An 18,751-nucleotide genomic window follows, 5' to 3' on the forward strand; every position below is an offset into this window, starting at 1 on the left:
TCCGAGCTGGGCAACTTCTGATCTGCAGCCGATTGCGCAGGGTCCAGGAACCGTCTACAAAGTGCAACGCCCCAGAAAGATTTTTAAAAAAACTAAATAACTTCCCTTTCATATAGTAAAGTCCTACCAGGATCACTTCAGAAATCCTCTAACACTTCCCTTGCTGGTTTAACTACATATTTGTTGAAGGTTTTAATGCTTTTGTATCAAATAGGTTTAAAAAAAAACATCTATTTGCTGATAAATATTGTGTATGAACAAAAAATGATAATACTTGAGGGAAAATATAGAGGGGAGGACATGGCATGGAATTATCCCCCTGTTCAGGTTTCAAGCGCGCGTACATAAAAAAAATGCACTAAAGGAAAAAGGCTGTTAAATGAATCCTCCCTGACACAAGACTAAGTGAGCTGCACTTCTTTTATCCGATGCTCATGGATGCAGCATAGAGGCGTGCACCGGCAGCGACATCCCGAGGCCGTGTGTGTACATCTCCACGCTACGTGTCCCTGTCCCCGGGCTACATCAATAAATGCTACAGCCTCTGCTCCAGGAGCAGACAGCGGTAACTCGGCCCTGCAACCAGCGGCTCTCCTCTTCCAGCAGTTCGGCCTCGACATGGGGGAAATCATCCAGCCACAGCGCATGTTCCTCTGGAGCATGGCGGTCATCTATCTGGCTGCTTTTGTGTCCCTATACGTGCAAATACCAGGTGAGACTCACAATTCTGCAGCCTGTGTGGAAGCTAGCTCACCTAACTTACTGTGTGTGTTAGCCTGTTAGCTCAGCTGGAAACTTGTCTTCTTGTGGAGAGGAAGAAGTTTCAGTGGGCTGCATTCAGAAAGCGTTTCCTTCTCCTGGCTAACTTTATGAGCTAACATCTGCAGAGAGAGTTCAAAACTGCTGTAAAGGCGCACAGACGACAATAATGTCAAGTGTTACAGTATCCACACACCCGCTGTTTTATGAAGCCCTTTATCAGTAGCCCAGCAGAAGTCCAGAAGACCTCGCCCACGCCCTGTGTGTTTAAGATGTGCAATGATCATGCAGTGTCAACATCATTTAACGGTGCATGACTTTAAATTAATTCAAAAATAATTACAGGAATACATATTTAATGCAGACTTCTTCTTTAAATCCGTAATCTATAAATCTTCTTTAGAATCTTTAAATTAATGTCACAGTCATACTGTTAAAGTAAGTTATTCTCAATTAAAACTGTATCGCATCAAACTATGAAACATTTGTTTTGCCTAGTGTTGTAAACACACTTGCATGTTGAAAATACATTGCATTTCAAATGCTTTTAATTTGTAATTTAACCTGGGAAGCACTAGTGTTGAAGCTTACAAGTGTTATGTAAATAAAACCAATACTATGATCTACCACATACATTACTAGCTTGTCTGTGCAGTGCAGGCATTGATCATGATGATGATATGTAGTATTGATGGGTTTTCTAACAGATATAAGGTTTGTTTAACAACAACAAAAATCTTAGTGAAAAAATGCAGTTCCTCCTTAAAATGAAAAAGGGATCACTATGGTTTGAAGTGTTTAAATTCATAAGCTGTTTATGTTGATTTAAGTTATGGCTTCCCATGTTTATTGTTAGGTCTCTATGGTAATGAAGGGCTGCTGCCTGCTCGTTGGCAGCTGCGATACAGCGGTAAGTCTCTCTGGGAGCAACTGCTGTCGTCCCCCAGCCTGCTGTGGTTTGGCCCTCAGCTCGGCGTGGACACTCACACCGCCATGGAGCTGCTGTGTCTTGTAGGGGCCGCACTGAGCTTCGCTGCAACGCTGGTGGAGTCTCTGCGAGACAGCGTGGTGTTTTTCTGCCTTTGGGCCTTGTACCTGTCCATGTACCAGGTGAGTTTACACAATTTACTACCCACAGTCTTCTTTCACATGTATTTGTCACAGTGTTCCCTCTCTCACCTGTCATCTTTTGTTTCTCATTTCAGGTGGGCCAGGTTTTTCTCTACTTTCAATGGTGAGTGATGATTTGTAGATAAGTTAAAAAAACAAACAAGGAATCCTATCGGAATACTTCTGGATTTACTTCCGGATAACTTAAAATAAAACTTTAAAAATATTGCACATTTTGTAAACAAAAACAAATGGATGCAGCCACTAAAGTTAAAAGAAAAAGACAAAAATGGTCTTTCTCTTTTAAGTTCACCAAAAGATTTTCAATGTGAATAAAGTACATTTGCACATTCATCATTTACGGTTTGTCAAATAAATTTTTGTTGCTGACATTAGTGACTTGATGTAACTCAATATGTATTTTTGGGTTATTAACACGATCGTGTTCTGAGTAGCAGCTGGCTAAAGAGATCCCAAGAAAGATTTGGCGGTTTATCGTTAAGTGTACTCCATCCTCAGTCCACTGTTAACATGCTTCTACTGCTGTGCAACAATACTGTGGACGTCAACAAACTAATATGACAGCCCCGCTTCGCTTGTCCTATCTCTCTGTCTCCTCTTTGCCTCTATATCTCCAATAATTTAATTGTTTCTCCTCACTGTCCAGGGACAACTTGCTCCTGGAGACAGGGTTCCTCTGTATCCTTGTTGCTCCACTGACATTACTCAGAGGGTCACGAGGGGTCAGAGAGCACGATCGCGTGACCTTCTGGCTGATCCGCTGGCTGCTCTTCAGGCTCATGTTTGCCTCTGGTGTGGTGAAACTCACTTCCCGCTGCCCCACATGGTGGGGCCTTACCGGTATGTATTAGTCTGCTGGAGTGAGGTTCTTTCTTTTTTTTTTGTACTTCTTAAAATGCATTGTAGCGAGTATGTGTAAAGGGTATTGGAACTTAAACAAACGATTACTTTCAAGATTAATTGATGAATCCTTTGGTCTATACAATGACAAAAAACTGTGATAAACATTCAGAAAAGTTTTTCAAACTCTAAGGATATAAATGTCTTCTTTTTCCAGTCCAAAACTCAAATGTATTCAGTTTACTATGAAAAAAGAGATTAATCAAGAAATCTTTATCTTTGGTTGATTGAAAACGGCATTCTCTGCAGAGTAATCAAATATCATAATACATGGCGATTACAATCTGTCTGTCTCCACAGTTTATTGCCTGATCATTGCAGCTGCAGAGGATTTTATTACAATAAAAAAAAACTGTATTTTGTCTCTCCAGCGCGTTCAAATGTTACAGCTTTGTATTTTCTCAGTTCTTTCTTTGTGTGTGTGTTGAACAGCTCTGACGTATCACTATGAGACGCAGTGTATCCCTACCCCGCTGGCCTGGTTTGCCCACCAACTGCCGGTGTGGTGGCAGAAACTGAGCGTGTTGGGGACCTTCGTCATAGAGATAGCTGTACCGCTGCTTTTCTTCAGCCCTCAGCGCAGACTCCGGATCGGGGCTTTTTACTTGCAGGTAGGTTTTTAAAAAAAAATCTACCACAGACTGAAATCTCAAACAAGCAAATTTAAACACGTGGCTTTGCTAAAGTGTTGTACTTTTATTAAAACAAATATTTGACCCCGGTTTTGGTTTGTGCTGCAGAATAAATGATTGGTTGATTTGGATTTTTTTCTCTTGTGAAGGTGTTGCTCCAAGTGCTCATCATTTTGACTGGCAACTACAATTTCTTCAACCTGCTGACTTTGGCCCTCTGTCTGTCGCTTCTGGACGACCAGCATGTAAGCTTCTGGCTACGCAAGGCAGACAAGATCAGCAACAATGGTATGATTAGCATAACTGCTCTATATATCGTTTGAGTAGTTGTTTGTCCATTCCGTTAACTCACCATAATACTCTCTCCTTGATCTGCTCAGACTCCAGGCTTTGTTCGTGGCTGTGTTACCTGCTGGAGCTGGCAGTCTGGTCTCTATTGATCTTCGGATCAGTTATTTGCTTTGACCTGAAGTTGGACTCAACAAAGAACAGCATCACCTCCAGGACAGGTAGATGTGTCATTTTGGATAGGAGCAATTTCATTTTGCTGTTTTTTGTTAACACTTTTGTCCTTTGCAGCCTTCACATACCACCAGTTTAACCAGTTTCTGCAGAAGGTCACTATCCCATCTATCTGGATCGGTGTCCTCTCTCTCACCTGGGAGATGGTCACAGCCATGTTCAGGTATGACGTTCTGTTTGTGTTTATATTTTTGATTATGTTGCGTATTGTACAAACATAACATAGGTAATGTGTTTTTCCAGGTGTGCATGTGTCTCCGGTTTCCTGAAGCGATTTTGGGGAACTCTGCAGTGGTCTGTGTTTGCTGCTGCCACTGCTGCTATGTTCACCATCAGTCTGGTGGGTGTTGTTAGGAACTCATCAATGGTTGAAATATCATTTCATAAGCTCCCAAAAATGATTTTAATATGTTTTTTTATCACATATTTAGCATTCTCCCAAATATTGTTCTTCGTGGGATTTGTTTATTGCACTTTATTGCCATATTTCAGTTAATTGTGCACCCCTTATTTCTCCCAGCCTGGTTGCTGTCGCTCTTTATATATTTTGTTCTGTCCCAGGTGCCATACAGCTATATAGAGTACGACTCTCACGGCAGGCTGTGGCCCGGAGTCCGTCGGGCCTATGACCTGGTGGATCGCTTCCAGCTGGTTAACTCATACGGCCTGTTCAGAAGGATGACCGGGGTCAGTGGGCGGCCAGAGGTCGTCATCGAGGGAAGCAACGATGCAGTCTCGTGGACGGTGAGAGGAAGTAGTTCTCATCAGCATGGTTAAAATAGGATTTAATATGGCTGCTAATTATATCTAGAGCCGATCATCAACTTATCATTAGGGGATTGAAAGTAAAATAACCAGCAACTGTTTTAATGATTTTAAATGTTTAATTAATTATCATTATAGTTATTTTTTCATGCAACATATGCCAGAAATTAGCCTCTCAAATATGGAGATTTCCTGCTAGATATCTTTGGGTTCTGGATTGAGAAAACAAAACATACATTAGCATTAATTGAGCAAAAATAGTTTGCCTAATAATGACAGACTGCTCTACTTTTTTAAATGCGTTTAAACTTGCTGTATGAGATGCTCCCAGTTGGCATAATCTGTAACAGTACAGTAAAACCATGGAGGCAGTAATTGACAAAATTAGTTATTCCTAACGGTATGTTCCTTTTCTTTTCCTTGTAGGAGATTGAGTTTATGTACAAGCCAGGCAACCTAAGTGCACCTCCTGCTGTGGTGACTCCTCACCAGCCACGGTTGGACTGGCAGATGTGGTTTGCTGCCCTCGGGGATCAAACACAGGCTCCATGGTTCACCAGCCTCATGTACCGCCTGCTGCAGGGCAAGAAAGATGGTATGCATTTATTTTCTGTTTCCTGTTATTGTTTGATTTTCTTAAAGGGAAATTAAACAGATTAAAATGGGGGAGAAAAATAACACTTCATGGCTTTTTGGTTACAAACGGTGTTTAGCCATTATCAGTGTGAAATCACTGTTGTGATAAGAAGTGAATCCCGCCCTGGGCATTTGCATCGCTGTGCTCGCACTAATGCCTTGTTAGTGTGGGACAAATCTAAACATTGTTACAATCTTGGACCAGGACTACATGTACATAAATGTTTCAATCCGCAGTGCAAAGTGTAGAAAATGTTCTGTACCCAAAATTATTCAATGTTAAATTAGCAATACAATGCAGGGAGTGTTTGTCTTAGGAACAAGCTGATCTTAACGCTTTGTTTGATGTTGTGCAGTGATAGAGTTGATCCAGACGGACGTATCACAATATCCCTTCCACCGGGAGCCCCCCGCCTACCTCAGAGCGCACCGCTACCGATACTGGTTTACTGAGCCGAAGGCTGACGGGTCAGTGCTCTCTCTCTCTCTCTGTCTCTGAGATTACATGCTGCAAGCACACATTGAAATGTTACTGCCAAACTCAAACTCAATAAACACCTACAAACATTGTTTATTAAATCCCTCATCCAATACCATTGTTTGTTAAGTGAGTTTATGTAGGCAATATTTGTTATTAATTTCTTCCGTTTCAAAAACTTCCTGAAAACTTCAGGATATTTAGCTTTTTTTTGACCGGTCTTTGTTGGCAGATCCTACCCAGAGCGTTGGTGGAGGCGGGTCTATGATGAGGAATTCTATCCCACAGTGCACTTGGGCAACACCTTCCTGGAAACCATGCTCACTCAGTATGGACTCAAGGTACATTTATCTATAAAACATATTTTAAAAAATATGGAAAACCAAAACATTTGTCGGTTGTAGTGCTGCACATTTACCTTTATTTTGACTGATATTGCAATTATGATATGATTCGGTATAGTTCTCATTATTATGAAATATATATATATAGTATATATATACTTAAAGATTATGGAGTGACTTTTTACGAGAGTTTGTTTTATATGATTTTTAGGCTTGGATATCTCTGCATTACATAAAACTTAATTTAAAATTGTATTTTTGTTCTACCTTTTACTAAACAATGTGCTTCCCGCCATTTGATTATTTCACTGGTCCATATTTCGATTTAATTTAAATGGAATTAAATGAGCAGACCTAGTGGGCAGGGAATTTTACATTCCCAGTTGTAAATAAAGCTTGTATTAATATCCTTCTCCTTTTGTCTGTAGGACAAATCTCCACCACTTCATATGCCTAACACCACTGTTGCCAAGGGGGTGCGTTGGGTGCGCTCTCATTTGAGAGGAGTTCCTGCCCCCATACTCATCTGGACCCTCATAGCCTGCAGCGCCACCCTCTGTCTGCTCCACGGATTGCAAAGCAGTAACAAACACTCAGAAAGAACAGCTGTCACTCATAAGGCTGCTATGACCGATCACACAGCAAATGCACCTGACAGCTCTCCAGACACGGGTGGAAAGTCAGATGAAGAGGAGGAGGAGGAGGAAGATGAAGATGAAGATGGAGATGGAGGGGACTGTGAAGATGAGGTGGAGTACTGCGAAGGAGAGGAAAAAGACCCTGTTGGGGAAGACAAAGAGGAGGAGGAAGATGAGGAGGAAGACGGAATAGAAACAGAGGAGATCCTTGAAAAGAGGAAGCTTTAAAATGAAGCTATTAATCCGACGATAAACTGTTATCACCATCTGCCTTTATAAATGTTACAAAAACGACCAAAGAAGGTATATGTGTTTTATTAGTAATTCCTGATCAGCCAGTTATGGAACAAATCTACCATCTACACCTTACTGCTGTTCATGTTCCTTATATCAGTCTGTACATCATAAACCAATCACTGTTCAGCAGATCATCTAGATGTTTGTATTTTTGAAAGAAAAGAGAAATATAATATTTTAAGTATAAGCAGGCATCTGTTTCACTCGTTAAGAGAGTAATGGTTGATGTTACTCTTTGTGTGTGTTGTTGCACAAGTGTGTGTTTACAGGTCTTTTTAATGTTACTTTGATCTTTTGATCTATCAACTAAACTAAATCACTCCACTTTAAATGTATTCCCTAGACATATCAATTCCTCAATTCTATCAATTTAAGAAATGTTATCCCACACAAATGTATGTTTTTCTATTACATATTAAAGAATAAAATATAAATGATGTTCTGTACATGTTTATCTGAAAATGCAAACTTCAGTTTTATAAATATACTTATCATTTCCAAACTTGAATTGTCGCTATATGGTCTATTTACGATTCAGTGTTGTTAAAAAGCAGTGAGCAGTGGACAAATCATTCTGAATTTCTCAAGCGTTCACTTTCTGTTTCTATATAGCGCTGCTGTTTAATTCAGTGTTTTCACCACTTCAGTATTCCAGGGCAGTACTTGTCGATCAGAGACTGGTAGTACAACTTCAGCTTGTCGACGTCGGGCAGCTCCGTGGTCTTTGTGTAAAGGTCAAACTGACTGTGGAGAGGATAGAAGATGCAGCTTCAGGTCAAAGCAGTGAGCAGGATTACATGCACAGGACAAGATGCTCACTTGAACTCTTGCACCCAGGGCAGCATGCACAGGTCTTTCTCGTTGCACAGATGCATGTAGTCTCCTTGGGAGTGCCAGGGGTAGAATGAATGGAAGCGAATCATGTACAACCCCTGCAGGAAGACAGACAAAAGTATCACTGCTGGTGAGGTGAGAAAATATTTGCAACTTTTCTGTCTGCTTCAATTGTTTAATTCCCCAAAATATTACTTAAACATAATCCAATGTTATAATATACTCACCTCCTCTGGGATGGAGGAGTTATTGAACTTCAAAACTCTGTAAAGATATTCTGAAGACAACAATACAAGAGATCAGGATCAAAATTGAAGAAAAACAAGAAGTTAAATGACTGTTTACTTCTGTTAAATGTTCTAGTAGATGTTTGTTTTGTGTTTTAGGGTGTCTAACCATCATGGCCCCAGGACATGTGCACTTTGTCGAGGCCACAGTTTGGTTCATAGATCCCGAACTCAGTACTAAATAGTGTAAAAAAAATCATTACGTAACAGAAAGGTTCCCATTACTTTAAACTGCAAGCCTTTAGGTAAATAATTGTTGAACTAAAACAAGCAGGGGGTAGTATAGCAGAGTAATTTTGATCGTTTTGGCATATAAATACATAACATCATTGTGTTTTGGAAGGACTATGAACTACACGTTCTGTATAGTTTAGAGGCAACCAATCAGAGTATGGGAAACTTAAAATACACACCCCTAGTTTTAGGGGTAGGTCATGCGCAGACTGATAAAAATACTTACTTGTAGCGAGGATTTTTCTCATCTGGGTTATCCATGAAGGTATTGTCCCTGAACACAATGGAGTTTTGAAACTTGCAGCCAACTGGGAAGGTGTCGCCTACTACCGCCCACTGCAGAACACACAAACACAAAGTATGACACATAGAATTCATTAGTTTCTCTGTATGTTTTATTTAAAATGTAGATTAGGTCAGGAGATTGTAACACTGACAAACAAATATTGAAGACCTGTCACAGAAAGAATGAGAATTTTTGGGAAAGCAAAACATCTAAATGAAAACCTCAGGTTAAGGGGAGGCAAATAATAAAAAAAGGGGTGACATTAAGGTTTGAGATTAACTCTGGTTTAACATTGAGCTTGCTCAGAGTCAGAAATGGTATACCACACCATGTGTCTACCTGGGGAACATCCCAAAGAGCCATTGTCTTCCCAACATCATGGATCAGACCCACCAACTGGAACCAGTCTGGGGAGGGATAGTGAATACAGCTATCAAGTATGTTCTTGTACTCAGTCTCTGTATATTTATCTCCCTCTCAGTATGGTACCATTGTCTGGGTGTGCCTGACGGATGCCCTCAGCAGTCTGGAAGGCGTGGAAGGAGTTGGGGAAATCCACATCAGGATCGGATTCGTCCACCAGCTGGTCAAGAGACATGATGGCGTCCTTCATCCCCAGCTTAGTGTGGCTGCAACCCGTCCACACCGAGTTCTGCAAAAAGGTAAGAGTCATAACATTATTGCGGAGGTTCAGTTTCAGTTTTAACTACGATAGCACCCAAAAGAAACATTTTGAAAAAGCTTTGTATTTAACTTTCATTTAGTTTTATCCTAATTCATGTTCAAATTATATGTTTTAGAAAGCTTCTGCAGATGGTTAATGTTTATCATAACAGCTAGTGTCCATGTGCAACCAGAGGGTAAAAGTAAAAAGAAAGATAACATTCAGTGCAGACAGGACATTGACTGGTTCCTTTCCTATGACCTTCACCTCAGAGAACAGAATGACATTTGTTTGCTTAGTCTGACAAAAGCAATCAGTCAGTCTCAACAGAATTTCACTAAATCAGTATTCTTAAGTTCATTATTGATGTTTGACAATTGTTTTTTTTTCCAGTAACATTATAACTTCTGCTTTTGCTCCTGATTTACTCACCATTTGATTAACAAAGTCCACCGTCTGATGAGTGTGCATCAGCTTATATGTGTTGAACACACGATCAATTAAATCTCCACTCTGAAACACACACACAAACACAATAGCGTTTTTTAGTAAATGTACATCAAATTATTTGTTTAGTTGTATTATATTTGACAATTTCTGCATTACTTAATTAACGGAAATTCGTCTGTTTAAAAAAAAAAAACCTTAGTGGTTTTAATTGTCAACGTTCAAGATTTACTTAGATTTCTAAGTAAACCACTGGTCAACAGAGCAAATGAAGGATTATCTTCTGCTAATACAAACAGACACCACTTTGCATCTCTGTCTTTTTAGTCTCTTGTCACTCTTTTTACCTCAAAGTTTCTGTAGCCTTCCTTCTCTTTCGTTTCATTTGTCTTCAAATTCGGCCGATATGCCAGGGACGGATCTGGACCCTGAGAGCAGAGAAACAGAGAGCAGGAAACATCTTCAGGTTCTAAATAAAAAAACACATATGCTTTCAAAATAAAATGAAGTATTAAATGAGTATTAAAAGTAAGAATAGGCTTCATTAAAATATATTCTATAATGTTTTGATAAAATAGAAAGCATATCCAGGATAGGTATTAAGCCACACGTACGATGTTGATGACCCTCATGGCTGACAGATGATATGTTGTGGTGGGTTGTTCCTCCTGCCGGTAAATATCCTGCTGCTTTAAACGGTAATACCTTGTACCAGTGGAGGCCAGCGTAAAGTGTACACTAGTGTCCGGTCACACTTTAACTAAAGCTAACTTAATGGGGTACGGCGTGCTGAACTTTGGCCCTGAGTATGTTTTTGTGTGAATGTGTGTGTGTGTGTGTGTGTGTGTGTGTGTGTGTGTGTGTGTGTGTGTGTGTGTGTGTGTGTGTGTGTGTGTGTGTGTGTGTGTGTGTGTGTGTGTGTGTGTGTGTGTGTGTGTGTGTGTGTGTGTGTGTCTCAGAGTCTTGCTTAAGTAAGCAGTTTTACCTGTTTGTACTGATATAGGATGACTCAGTAATTCTTTCTTCTTTTTTATCATAATCTTCACACTTGTTCAAAAATTACATTTATTATCTTAACCTGTAACCCTATCTCAACACACACAATGAGAAAATAAACACATATAAATGACAACAACAAAGCTTTCGTGGCTTTTCTAGTTTTATTTCTGGGTATTGACCACATTATATAACACATACAACAGGATTGTACTGGTGTTCATTTCTTAGTATCAAATGACCTGGTTTATTGTGTAAGTTTATTAGGAGGAAATCTGTTCTGTTTGTTGGACCAGAGGTTAAATTGACTAATGGGTTCAAACAAGCCACAGTTTACAAAGAATAAGGGAATTGTGTTGACACCTGCCAGTTGTAGCCATATAAAAACATTGAAAGGTAAACACATTAGCTATCTATATTGGGCGGTGTTCAGCTCAACTCTGAAATCTGATTGGCCAAAACAAGCCATCACATTTTTAACTCAAAAGGGTGCACATTTTACAATTTAAAATATATTTGATAGACTTGAAGAGTACTAGTGTAAAAAGCTGTAGCTATAAAGCCTTTTGAGACTGCAATGTTAAAAATGGTTTATAAATGAAAGAATCCTGCCTTGAGTTTGGAGACATGAACTATAAAAAAGCGTGTATATACGGGAGGTTTGGAGTTTGAAATATGTTCAACAATTACATTAAGCCGTTATACACATGAACAGATTGATCAAAATGGAGAGCAGTCAGACAGCTAGCAGCTAGCAACCTGTAAGAGTACCCACCTCTTACTCAAAGCGGCAACGCCCTAAATGATGTATAACGTTAAGCCTAAATATAATTAAAACGAAAATTCACACTCCAGACTCTAAATATGTAACATTGTATTTCTGCTGCAGAGATGGACATTTTAACCTGGTGGGACAATTGGGATTGCTCGTTTTTGGAAGCCAGCTTCAAGTGGTCATTCAAGGAACTGCAGTTGTTGGCTTCTCAGCTCTGGTTCCCCTTTCGAGCTTTTCACTTCCCTTATGCTTGACTCTCACAGGCCATGTGTGTGTGTGTGTGTGTGTGTGTGTGTGTGTGTGTGTGTGTGTGTGTGTGTGTGTGTGTGTGTGTGTGTGTGTGTGTGTGTGTGTGTGTGTGTGTGTGTGTGTGTGTGTAGGTATAAAGAAGATTTTTCGATCATAAACCCTTAGGGCATTACGTTTACACTCATTTTGTTGACAGATAAGACACGTGAAGGTTTGACTGGAGTTTTATTCAACATGGCTGCTAATATAAAAACAGAGTATAAGATGAAAGCCAAACATAAGGTGTACAAAAAGACACTTGTACCTTATCAGGTTGCTCACATGGACATGAAGTTAGTGGAATATTTACAGCAAAATGGTCTCATTAAGTTAAGGTTAAATAACATATTTAGAAAAATTCAAGTCATACTGAATGTAAAGGAGAAAAAAGTGATTTCATGCAGTCCTACTAACATTTAACTACTGACACTTTTATGCCTAACTTACGCACAAATAAAAGACTATAATGTTCATATAAGACTATCCACATCAATTATCACGATAGTTTCAAGGCACAACATGTCAAGGCCTAACAAATGATTAAAGGATTTAAGGCTGAAGAAAATACTTTTTAGTGGCAAAACCTTAATGATGCACCATACAGCTTTTCCATGTTAAGAGACAAGCTATCTTGCAAGAAGCGTCCAAAGATAATGGATTAGTGGTTATTTTGGCTAATTGTGTGCTCTGTGGGGTTTTGGGTGAAGGGTTAACAGTGTTTGATTGGACGTTATTCTGGGTTATGTTCGCACTACAGTAAATCTACTTGTTAGCAGAAGCAGATGAAGGTGCTTTTGAGAGACAGGGGGATTAGCTCGGAGCTCAAGTAGCTTCAGATCAGCAGGATCACCAATGATGACGATAGTAGACATTAGTCATGTAGGCCAGTTTGAAAGAAGGCTTTCCTCATTCAAAGTTTTCCTTGTTAACATATAAAGTGTACAAATCAATAGTCTGGTATCAATGCCAAAACTCCTAGGACTTTAGTTTCATTACATTTCATATGCGATACTGACTGATAACGCTGCGGAAATCTCCAAATCACACAGGCTCACACCTCCATGAAACAAGAGGCTGTCATGTTAGACAAAACAGATAAAGTGTCTTCTAAATCAAACAAATGTGCCAGAAGTCTTACTGGATTATCGAAACATGTTTTTATGTTATCTGTATATGACTAATGTTCCTATTGCACATATTGGGACTGGTGCGTTTTATCGATATTCTGACCTGTTTTCTCATACACCCAATACATGTCACTGTACCGTTGACCCTGTGTTAACCTACATTTGACTAAAAGCTGTTAACTGTGGGGATACTATTGAGTGTATACAACCTGTAAGTTTCACTGAGAGAGTGATGTTGACTTGTAATAATAACCCCAAACTCTATAATTATACTTTTGCTACTTAGCAGCTGAGATCAATTAGGACCATCCTGTCTACTTGAAGTTCCCTGTTTTCATTACTCGTCTGATACAGCAAATATGTTGCTGCACAGGTCACGTTTTCTATTTGAGAAAAGGTTGATTTATGTGTCAAGGTGGAAAAATACTGAATATACTTATAACATCTGCTAACATTTCCTTTTTGTTTTCTACCATAGAATCAAGATTGTATACCGACTTTTTGTTCCCCCTAAACATAATCCTGCCAACATAAAGGTTCACAGGACAATTAAGAAAAAAGAAAATGTTGTATTACATTTCTAGGAGGCAGGGTTGAGAGAACTCATTGATAGATTAATTTCCAGCCAGGCTATAACCTGCCAACGTTTAACGATAAAGTCGTAAGTACATTGTAGGAGTGGTGCTAGCCGTAGCTGTGAGGACTGCGAGGGTTAATGGGGGAGGAGTCTTCCCTCCCGCTCTGTCCAATCAGCTGGTAGAGACGGTGGCTGAGGTTCTGAACCTGACAGGTACCCAGGACACACCCCACCCTCATCAGATGACCGTGGCCTCTCGCGCCACCATTGTTGGCGTGGCGACGACCCCGTGACCCTCGCTGCCAGGCTGGCGCTTCCAATGGCACACTGTCTGTTTGGTCAAGCAACGGATCGGACCACCTCGGCGGGGGGTCTTTGTGCAACAGGGCCCTCCAGATGAAATGCCTGTCTCCCTCAGTGATGTGGTTGTCAATGGCAGCCGAAATATCAGACATAGTCGGCATGATGACGGAGCCGGAGGACTTTTGGTATTTGGAGGTTCTCGATAAACTCAACCTGAAATACAGTGAAAGAGAGAGAGAATGTTTAGATGCAATGCAAGAGCAGTAACACACACACACACAACACACACACACACACACACACACACACACACACACACACACACACACACACACACCTTATTCACATATAATGCTGGGCAGTCATGCGCATGTCGCCTGCATGTGTTTCTGAGTTAAACTGAAATGCCTCACAGGAAATCAGGCTTGTACTGCATGAATGTAGTGGTTCCTTTTTTTGAGGAAAAAAACTAACAACAGGATTGAGTAAAGTTGCTGAAAGGGTAAAAGTGTACTTGTACAGCTCATTTATCCAGCCTTTGATGGTCTTATTGGCCATTTTTGATCAGTTTATTTATATTTGTCCTTCTGGGGATCCATATCTCCAGAAAGCCTATATGCTATATTTAAAACACTAATATAATTCCAGCAAAATGACAGTTTTGGTGAATACCAAAAACAACAGAGTCAGTATTGGACTTGCATTTGCCAGGTAACCAGAAACACAACTATAAAGGAGTGATAGTGTTGCTTTGTGCTCAACTGTTTGAACCTAAGGATATTTGAAAAGCTAGTTCATAGTGGATTCTCCGATAGCCGTTGTAGGCGGAAGTGCCTTCAGGAGCTCATATGGCAGACATTTGTATGAAACTTTGCCACAACGAGGGCCAGCAATCAACACAAGCTTCTCACTGTAACATTGAAAGCCACCCAGCTTTGGTTTGGATTCTCAAATGCATCTCTTCAGGTCAGCACTCAAACTAGACAAAAACTCTCTAAGTATCAGACTCTGGTTACAACAGTAAACAAGTGTATTTCCTTAATATGTTTTCCATTAACACTTGAGGCTACTAAGGACTGCTTACTCATCTTCACTTGCAAATATAGTTAAAGAGTGATGTGCTGTTTCCTTTGCCTCTTTTAGTCAATAAATGAAATTTTAAACAGTCTAAATTGGCCACTAAATGTTTTTTACTTACAGTTAATCAACAACAGTAATCAGTAACAGCAGACACATCTTACAACAGGGGACGGTAAGAGCAGGAAAGTAACACAGAGCACAGTGGATGGTGGATAGAGGCCCAACCCCTCCTCATGAGTGTGTTGGAAGTATTTTCTTTCTCTCCTCCCTGCTGTCTAGTCTTTCTTTCTTTCTGATAACGTCAAAATACCTTTTTTTCTTTTCATTCATGCCTTCTTTTTTCTCGGACATTTAAGAGTTCAGTTGCTAGACAGAGTCGCTCTGTTTGGCCAGGTCACAGGTCCGAAATTACGCAACTCTCAGTATAGATCGTGTAAAGTAGGAGGGCACAAAGAGCACTTGGAAATCCACAGCTTTCAGCCGGTGTAGGGTTGTTAAACAAGCTGAGAAAAATAACACCGTAATCTGTTCACTCGTGTTCTTTTTCTGATAGAATTAAGTGGTAGATTCAAGACACTGGTATTCAGGGCAAACCAAAGCACATATGTACGCATCTCTTATGTAAACAACAACTTACAATAACAATGTTATAAATGTAGTTACATGCAATCCAACAAAAATCATAAGGTAGTTCTACTGCATAACACATAGAGTTAAACAAAGCATATGCAGGTTATGAAAAATGTAAAATGCCATTCGAGAAACACTTGAAAATGCAATATAATAAAAAATAATGAGGTATTAAACTGGAATTTTAAAGTGCTAAAGGTAATTAGGTCACACTTTCAGAAACCCAGTCAGATTAAGGCATTTGTTTTGTTTTTGGTAATGTAAAGGGTAAAGAGGATTGTTTAAAGGGCATTTGGGTTGTATATGTGTCTGTACACACACACTTCCCCATTTAGAAGTGTTGGCTGTTCATCAGTTGACAAACAAAGAATTAAAGGAAAAAGTAAGGGATGAAGGGGAATAATGTTTGTGTTTGTTTGGTGTGAAAAGTATGCCAGAATAACTTGATCTTTATCCTGTAACTAATCCTGAATGGTATTTTCCTATCAGACTTCTGTCTGTACACCTTAGACTTTTACGGCAAACACACACAGACATACACACATGCACACGCGTCACCTCTCACCTAAAATCTCACCAGCATCACTTATAACAGACTGACCAAAGTACCAAAGTATAGCATTGCATTTTTAAAATGGGTTACATAATTAAGTGTTTCATTATATATTTGGAATACTGTAATACTTTGTCATTTTATTTTAAATTTATGTTATGAAACACAAGAACAGAAAACGTTTTTTATTTTTTCAGGCATAGGTAGGCTTTTATTGGAAATTGCTCAGTTTAGAGGGTGTGTGTGTGTGTGTGTGTGTGTGTGTGTGTGTGTGTGTGTGTGTGTGTGTGTGTGTGTGTGTGTGTGTGTGTGTGTGTGTGTGCTTAGTATGGTGGTCCAGGTTGTGAACCTGTGGGGAGTTTGAGGGCAAAAAGGAGCTTCTCCAACATTCCTCCCAAGTTGGAGCGCAGCATGGGGTTCTTCAAAGAGGAACTTTACACACACGCGCACACACACGCGCGCGCGCGCGCGCACACACACACACACACACACACACACACACTCACTTTCCTGTCGTAACTCTTAAAAACTACTCTGCCCATAGAAAACTTTTTGTCCCATCAGATCCCCACTGTTTTGCTCAACGTTAGTGTTCTTGGGTCTATTCATTATTTTCTCAATCTGGTTTCCTCTCTATCTTTTTCTAAATTAAAACAGGATCCTTTCCCTTTTTTCTCTGTCCTTTCATTTTTGTTTTCTCGAGGCATTTGTAAAACAGCAGTATTATGTTACATCTATCAGTGTCGTATCACACTGAGATCCTCTCTGTTCTTTCTCTTTAGCTAGCAATGTTTCGTTAAAACAATAATAATTAATACAACTTTCATACAGCTTTTTCTCAGCTGGTCAACTTGAGAAAATAAATGCAAAAAGTTAAAAACTGTAGGAGTTGAATGCAGATATATACGCTTCCCACTAAATCTCCCTCACCTCTTTCTGTCCTCCTGCTGATGAGAATAATTGCCTCATTTGGCTTTTGGACCTTTTTCTCACATTAATGTCTGCCAGAAGGCAAGAGAAACACCTATAATGTTCACCAATCTGCAGCCCTTCCTCACAGCTAATGACTTTTATAATTGATGATCCTGATCATTATTTCACTGGATGATTCAATTGATTATTTTGTCCATAAAACGTGACACATGCCTATAGCAAGCTCCCATAGCTCAATGTGTCTCGTTTAGTTTGACCCAAAGACAAAAAACAACCACTTCCGATTTACGAAAACATAAAAAGAAAAAAAACAGTAAATAAATAAATAAATAAATAATGGATTTGTGATTAAGTGGACTTTTTCCATTAGATTTATCTTGATTTAAAAAAGCATCACACATTTGTTTGATTACAAAAATATAAATCCATAGCCTTAATATGCATATAGTACAACAAAGCAGTAGTTATGATATGATGAAGTTGATTTCGGAATATGACATTCATTACATGGAATTACAAAATAAACGTGTTTCAGTTTCATTTCTGTTTCACTGTGCCAACATCCCTATTCTCAATGTAAAAATAAATCAAACTTTGCCAAAGTGAGCAAAACATAAATGTCGTTGAATTAAAATTCAACTGGAACATCATTCAGTGTGTAAGTGTTGAGTGAGGAGTGGTACCTCTGTCTGTGATCCGGGCTCTGCAGAGTCAAAGCGCGGGACTGCACCTCCAGAGGCAAGAGGCCGAGCAGCAGGCACAGCCACGCCGGCTGCAGCGCACACATGGCGGCGCAGTAGAGACGCACTTTCCGGGAGAAGGCAAGAAGAGCAAAAAGTTGTTTTTTCGTTTGTTTTTAAACTGAAGGAGTCCCGTGAAAACTTTATCGGAGTTGTCGAATTTATTATAACGACGTCACTGGTCCAGTAAATATGAGTGACAGCATCACCAGCTGGATCTGTTTCATCCTCTCTGCACACTTTCCTTTTCGCTTTAATGAAGAAAACCCGCTTTAACGGCGTGAAACCTCAGGAGCTCATTACGGCTCACATCGGGAGCCACTGAAGTCCTGAGTTCTCTCAATTATAAAGCCTGATATAGGGAGGAGGAGAAGGAGGAGGAGCAGGAGAGCTTATTGTCTGTCCTCAACAAGGACTCAACTACCTTAGCAAGAACTCGTCTTCTATCTCGGTTATGGAGGTAAAGTTGTCTACATTTCGCCATTTCTTTTTTTTAATCGTAAAGTCCTGGTGCCTTTAAAGATGTCTTTATAGATTTTTTAATTCGATTTTGTTTTACAGTGGACCTTTATGGTGGCCAGAGTGATCTTGACCCTAAATACTGCTGAATTAACACACTGAGTTCACATTAAAACCATCTGGCTTTTCAAGGTTACATCAACTTTGTTTTAATAAATCAGACAGAGACCATCTGAAAGCAAACAGTTGGGAATCATAAAACCTATTTTAAATAGCCTAAATAAAAAGTGAGAAAAATTGCATTTTTTTCATACATATACTAAATGTCCAAAACCAAGTTATATGTTATAATAGACATTACAATATACCATTTTCATTCTTACATTTCCCTCCCATAGCCTATTTATGGGTAAAATTAATAAAGAGCAAGATAACT

At 39.6% G+C, this 18,751-nt stretch overlaps 3 protein-coding genes across 3 annotated transcripts; 1 reads left to right on the top strand and 2 right to left on the bottom strand.

Moving 5' to 3' along the window:
- Positions 1-415: 415 nt before the first annotated feature.
- Positions 416-7,610, top strand: lmf2a (lipase maturation factor 2a). Its single transcript, XM_063910282.1, has 14 exons — positions 416-712; positions 1,616-1,869; positions 1,965-1,993; positions 2,537-2,730; positions 3,223-3,401; positions 3,572-3,710; positions 3,803-3,931; positions 4,002-4,107; positions 4,188-4,284; positions 4,506-4,688; positions 5,136-5,304; positions 5,702-5,813; positions 6,056-6,164; positions 6,596-7,610. The coding sequence occupies exons 1-14, from the start codon at positions 439-441 to the stop codon at positions 7,031-7,033; spliced, it is 2,412 nt and encodes an 803-aa protein (XP_063766352.1). The 5' UTR covers positions 416-438; the 3' UTR covers positions 7,034-7,610.
- On the bottom strand, positions 7,105-10,663 carry miox (myo-inositol oxygenase). The gene is made up of 10 exons (XM_063910293.1): positions 10,469-10,663; positions 10,202-10,282; positions 9,840-9,920; positions 9,233-9,395; positions 9,083-9,150; positions 8,684-8,793; positions 8,333-8,400; positions 8,164-8,213; positions 7,922-8,034; positions 7,105-7,846 (listed from the first exon to the last, which is right to left on the bottom strand). Exons 1-10 carry the CDS (start codon positions 10,484-10,486, stop codon positions 7,738-7,740), a joined length of 861 nt encoding a protein of 286 aa, XP_063766363.1. The 5' UTR covers positions 10,487-10,663; the 3' UTR covers positions 7,105-7,737.
- Positions 10,664-12,082: 1,419 nt separating this feature from the next.
- adm2b (adrenomedullin 2b) lies at positions 12,083-18,157 on the bottom strand. Its single transcript, XM_063910302.1, has 2 exons — positions 17,800-18,157; positions 12,083-14,133 (listed from the first exon to the last, which is right to left on the bottom strand). The coding sequence occupies exons 1-2, from the start codon at positions 17,901-17,903 to the stop codon at positions 13,725-13,727; spliced, it is 513 nt and encodes a 170-aa protein (XP_063766372.1). The 5' UTR covers positions 17,904-18,157; the 3' UTR covers positions 12,083-13,724.
- Positions 18,158-18,751: the final 594 nt, after the last annotated feature.

This window comes from Eleginops maclovinus, chromosome 2 (assembly GCF_036324505.1).
Source record: "Eleginops maclovinus isolate JMC-PN-2008 ecotype Puerto Natales chromosome 2, JC_Emac_rtc_rv5, whole genome shotgun sequence".
NCBI lineage: Eukaryota > Metazoa > Chordata > Actinopteri > Perciformes > Eleginopidae > Eleginops > Eleginops maclovinus.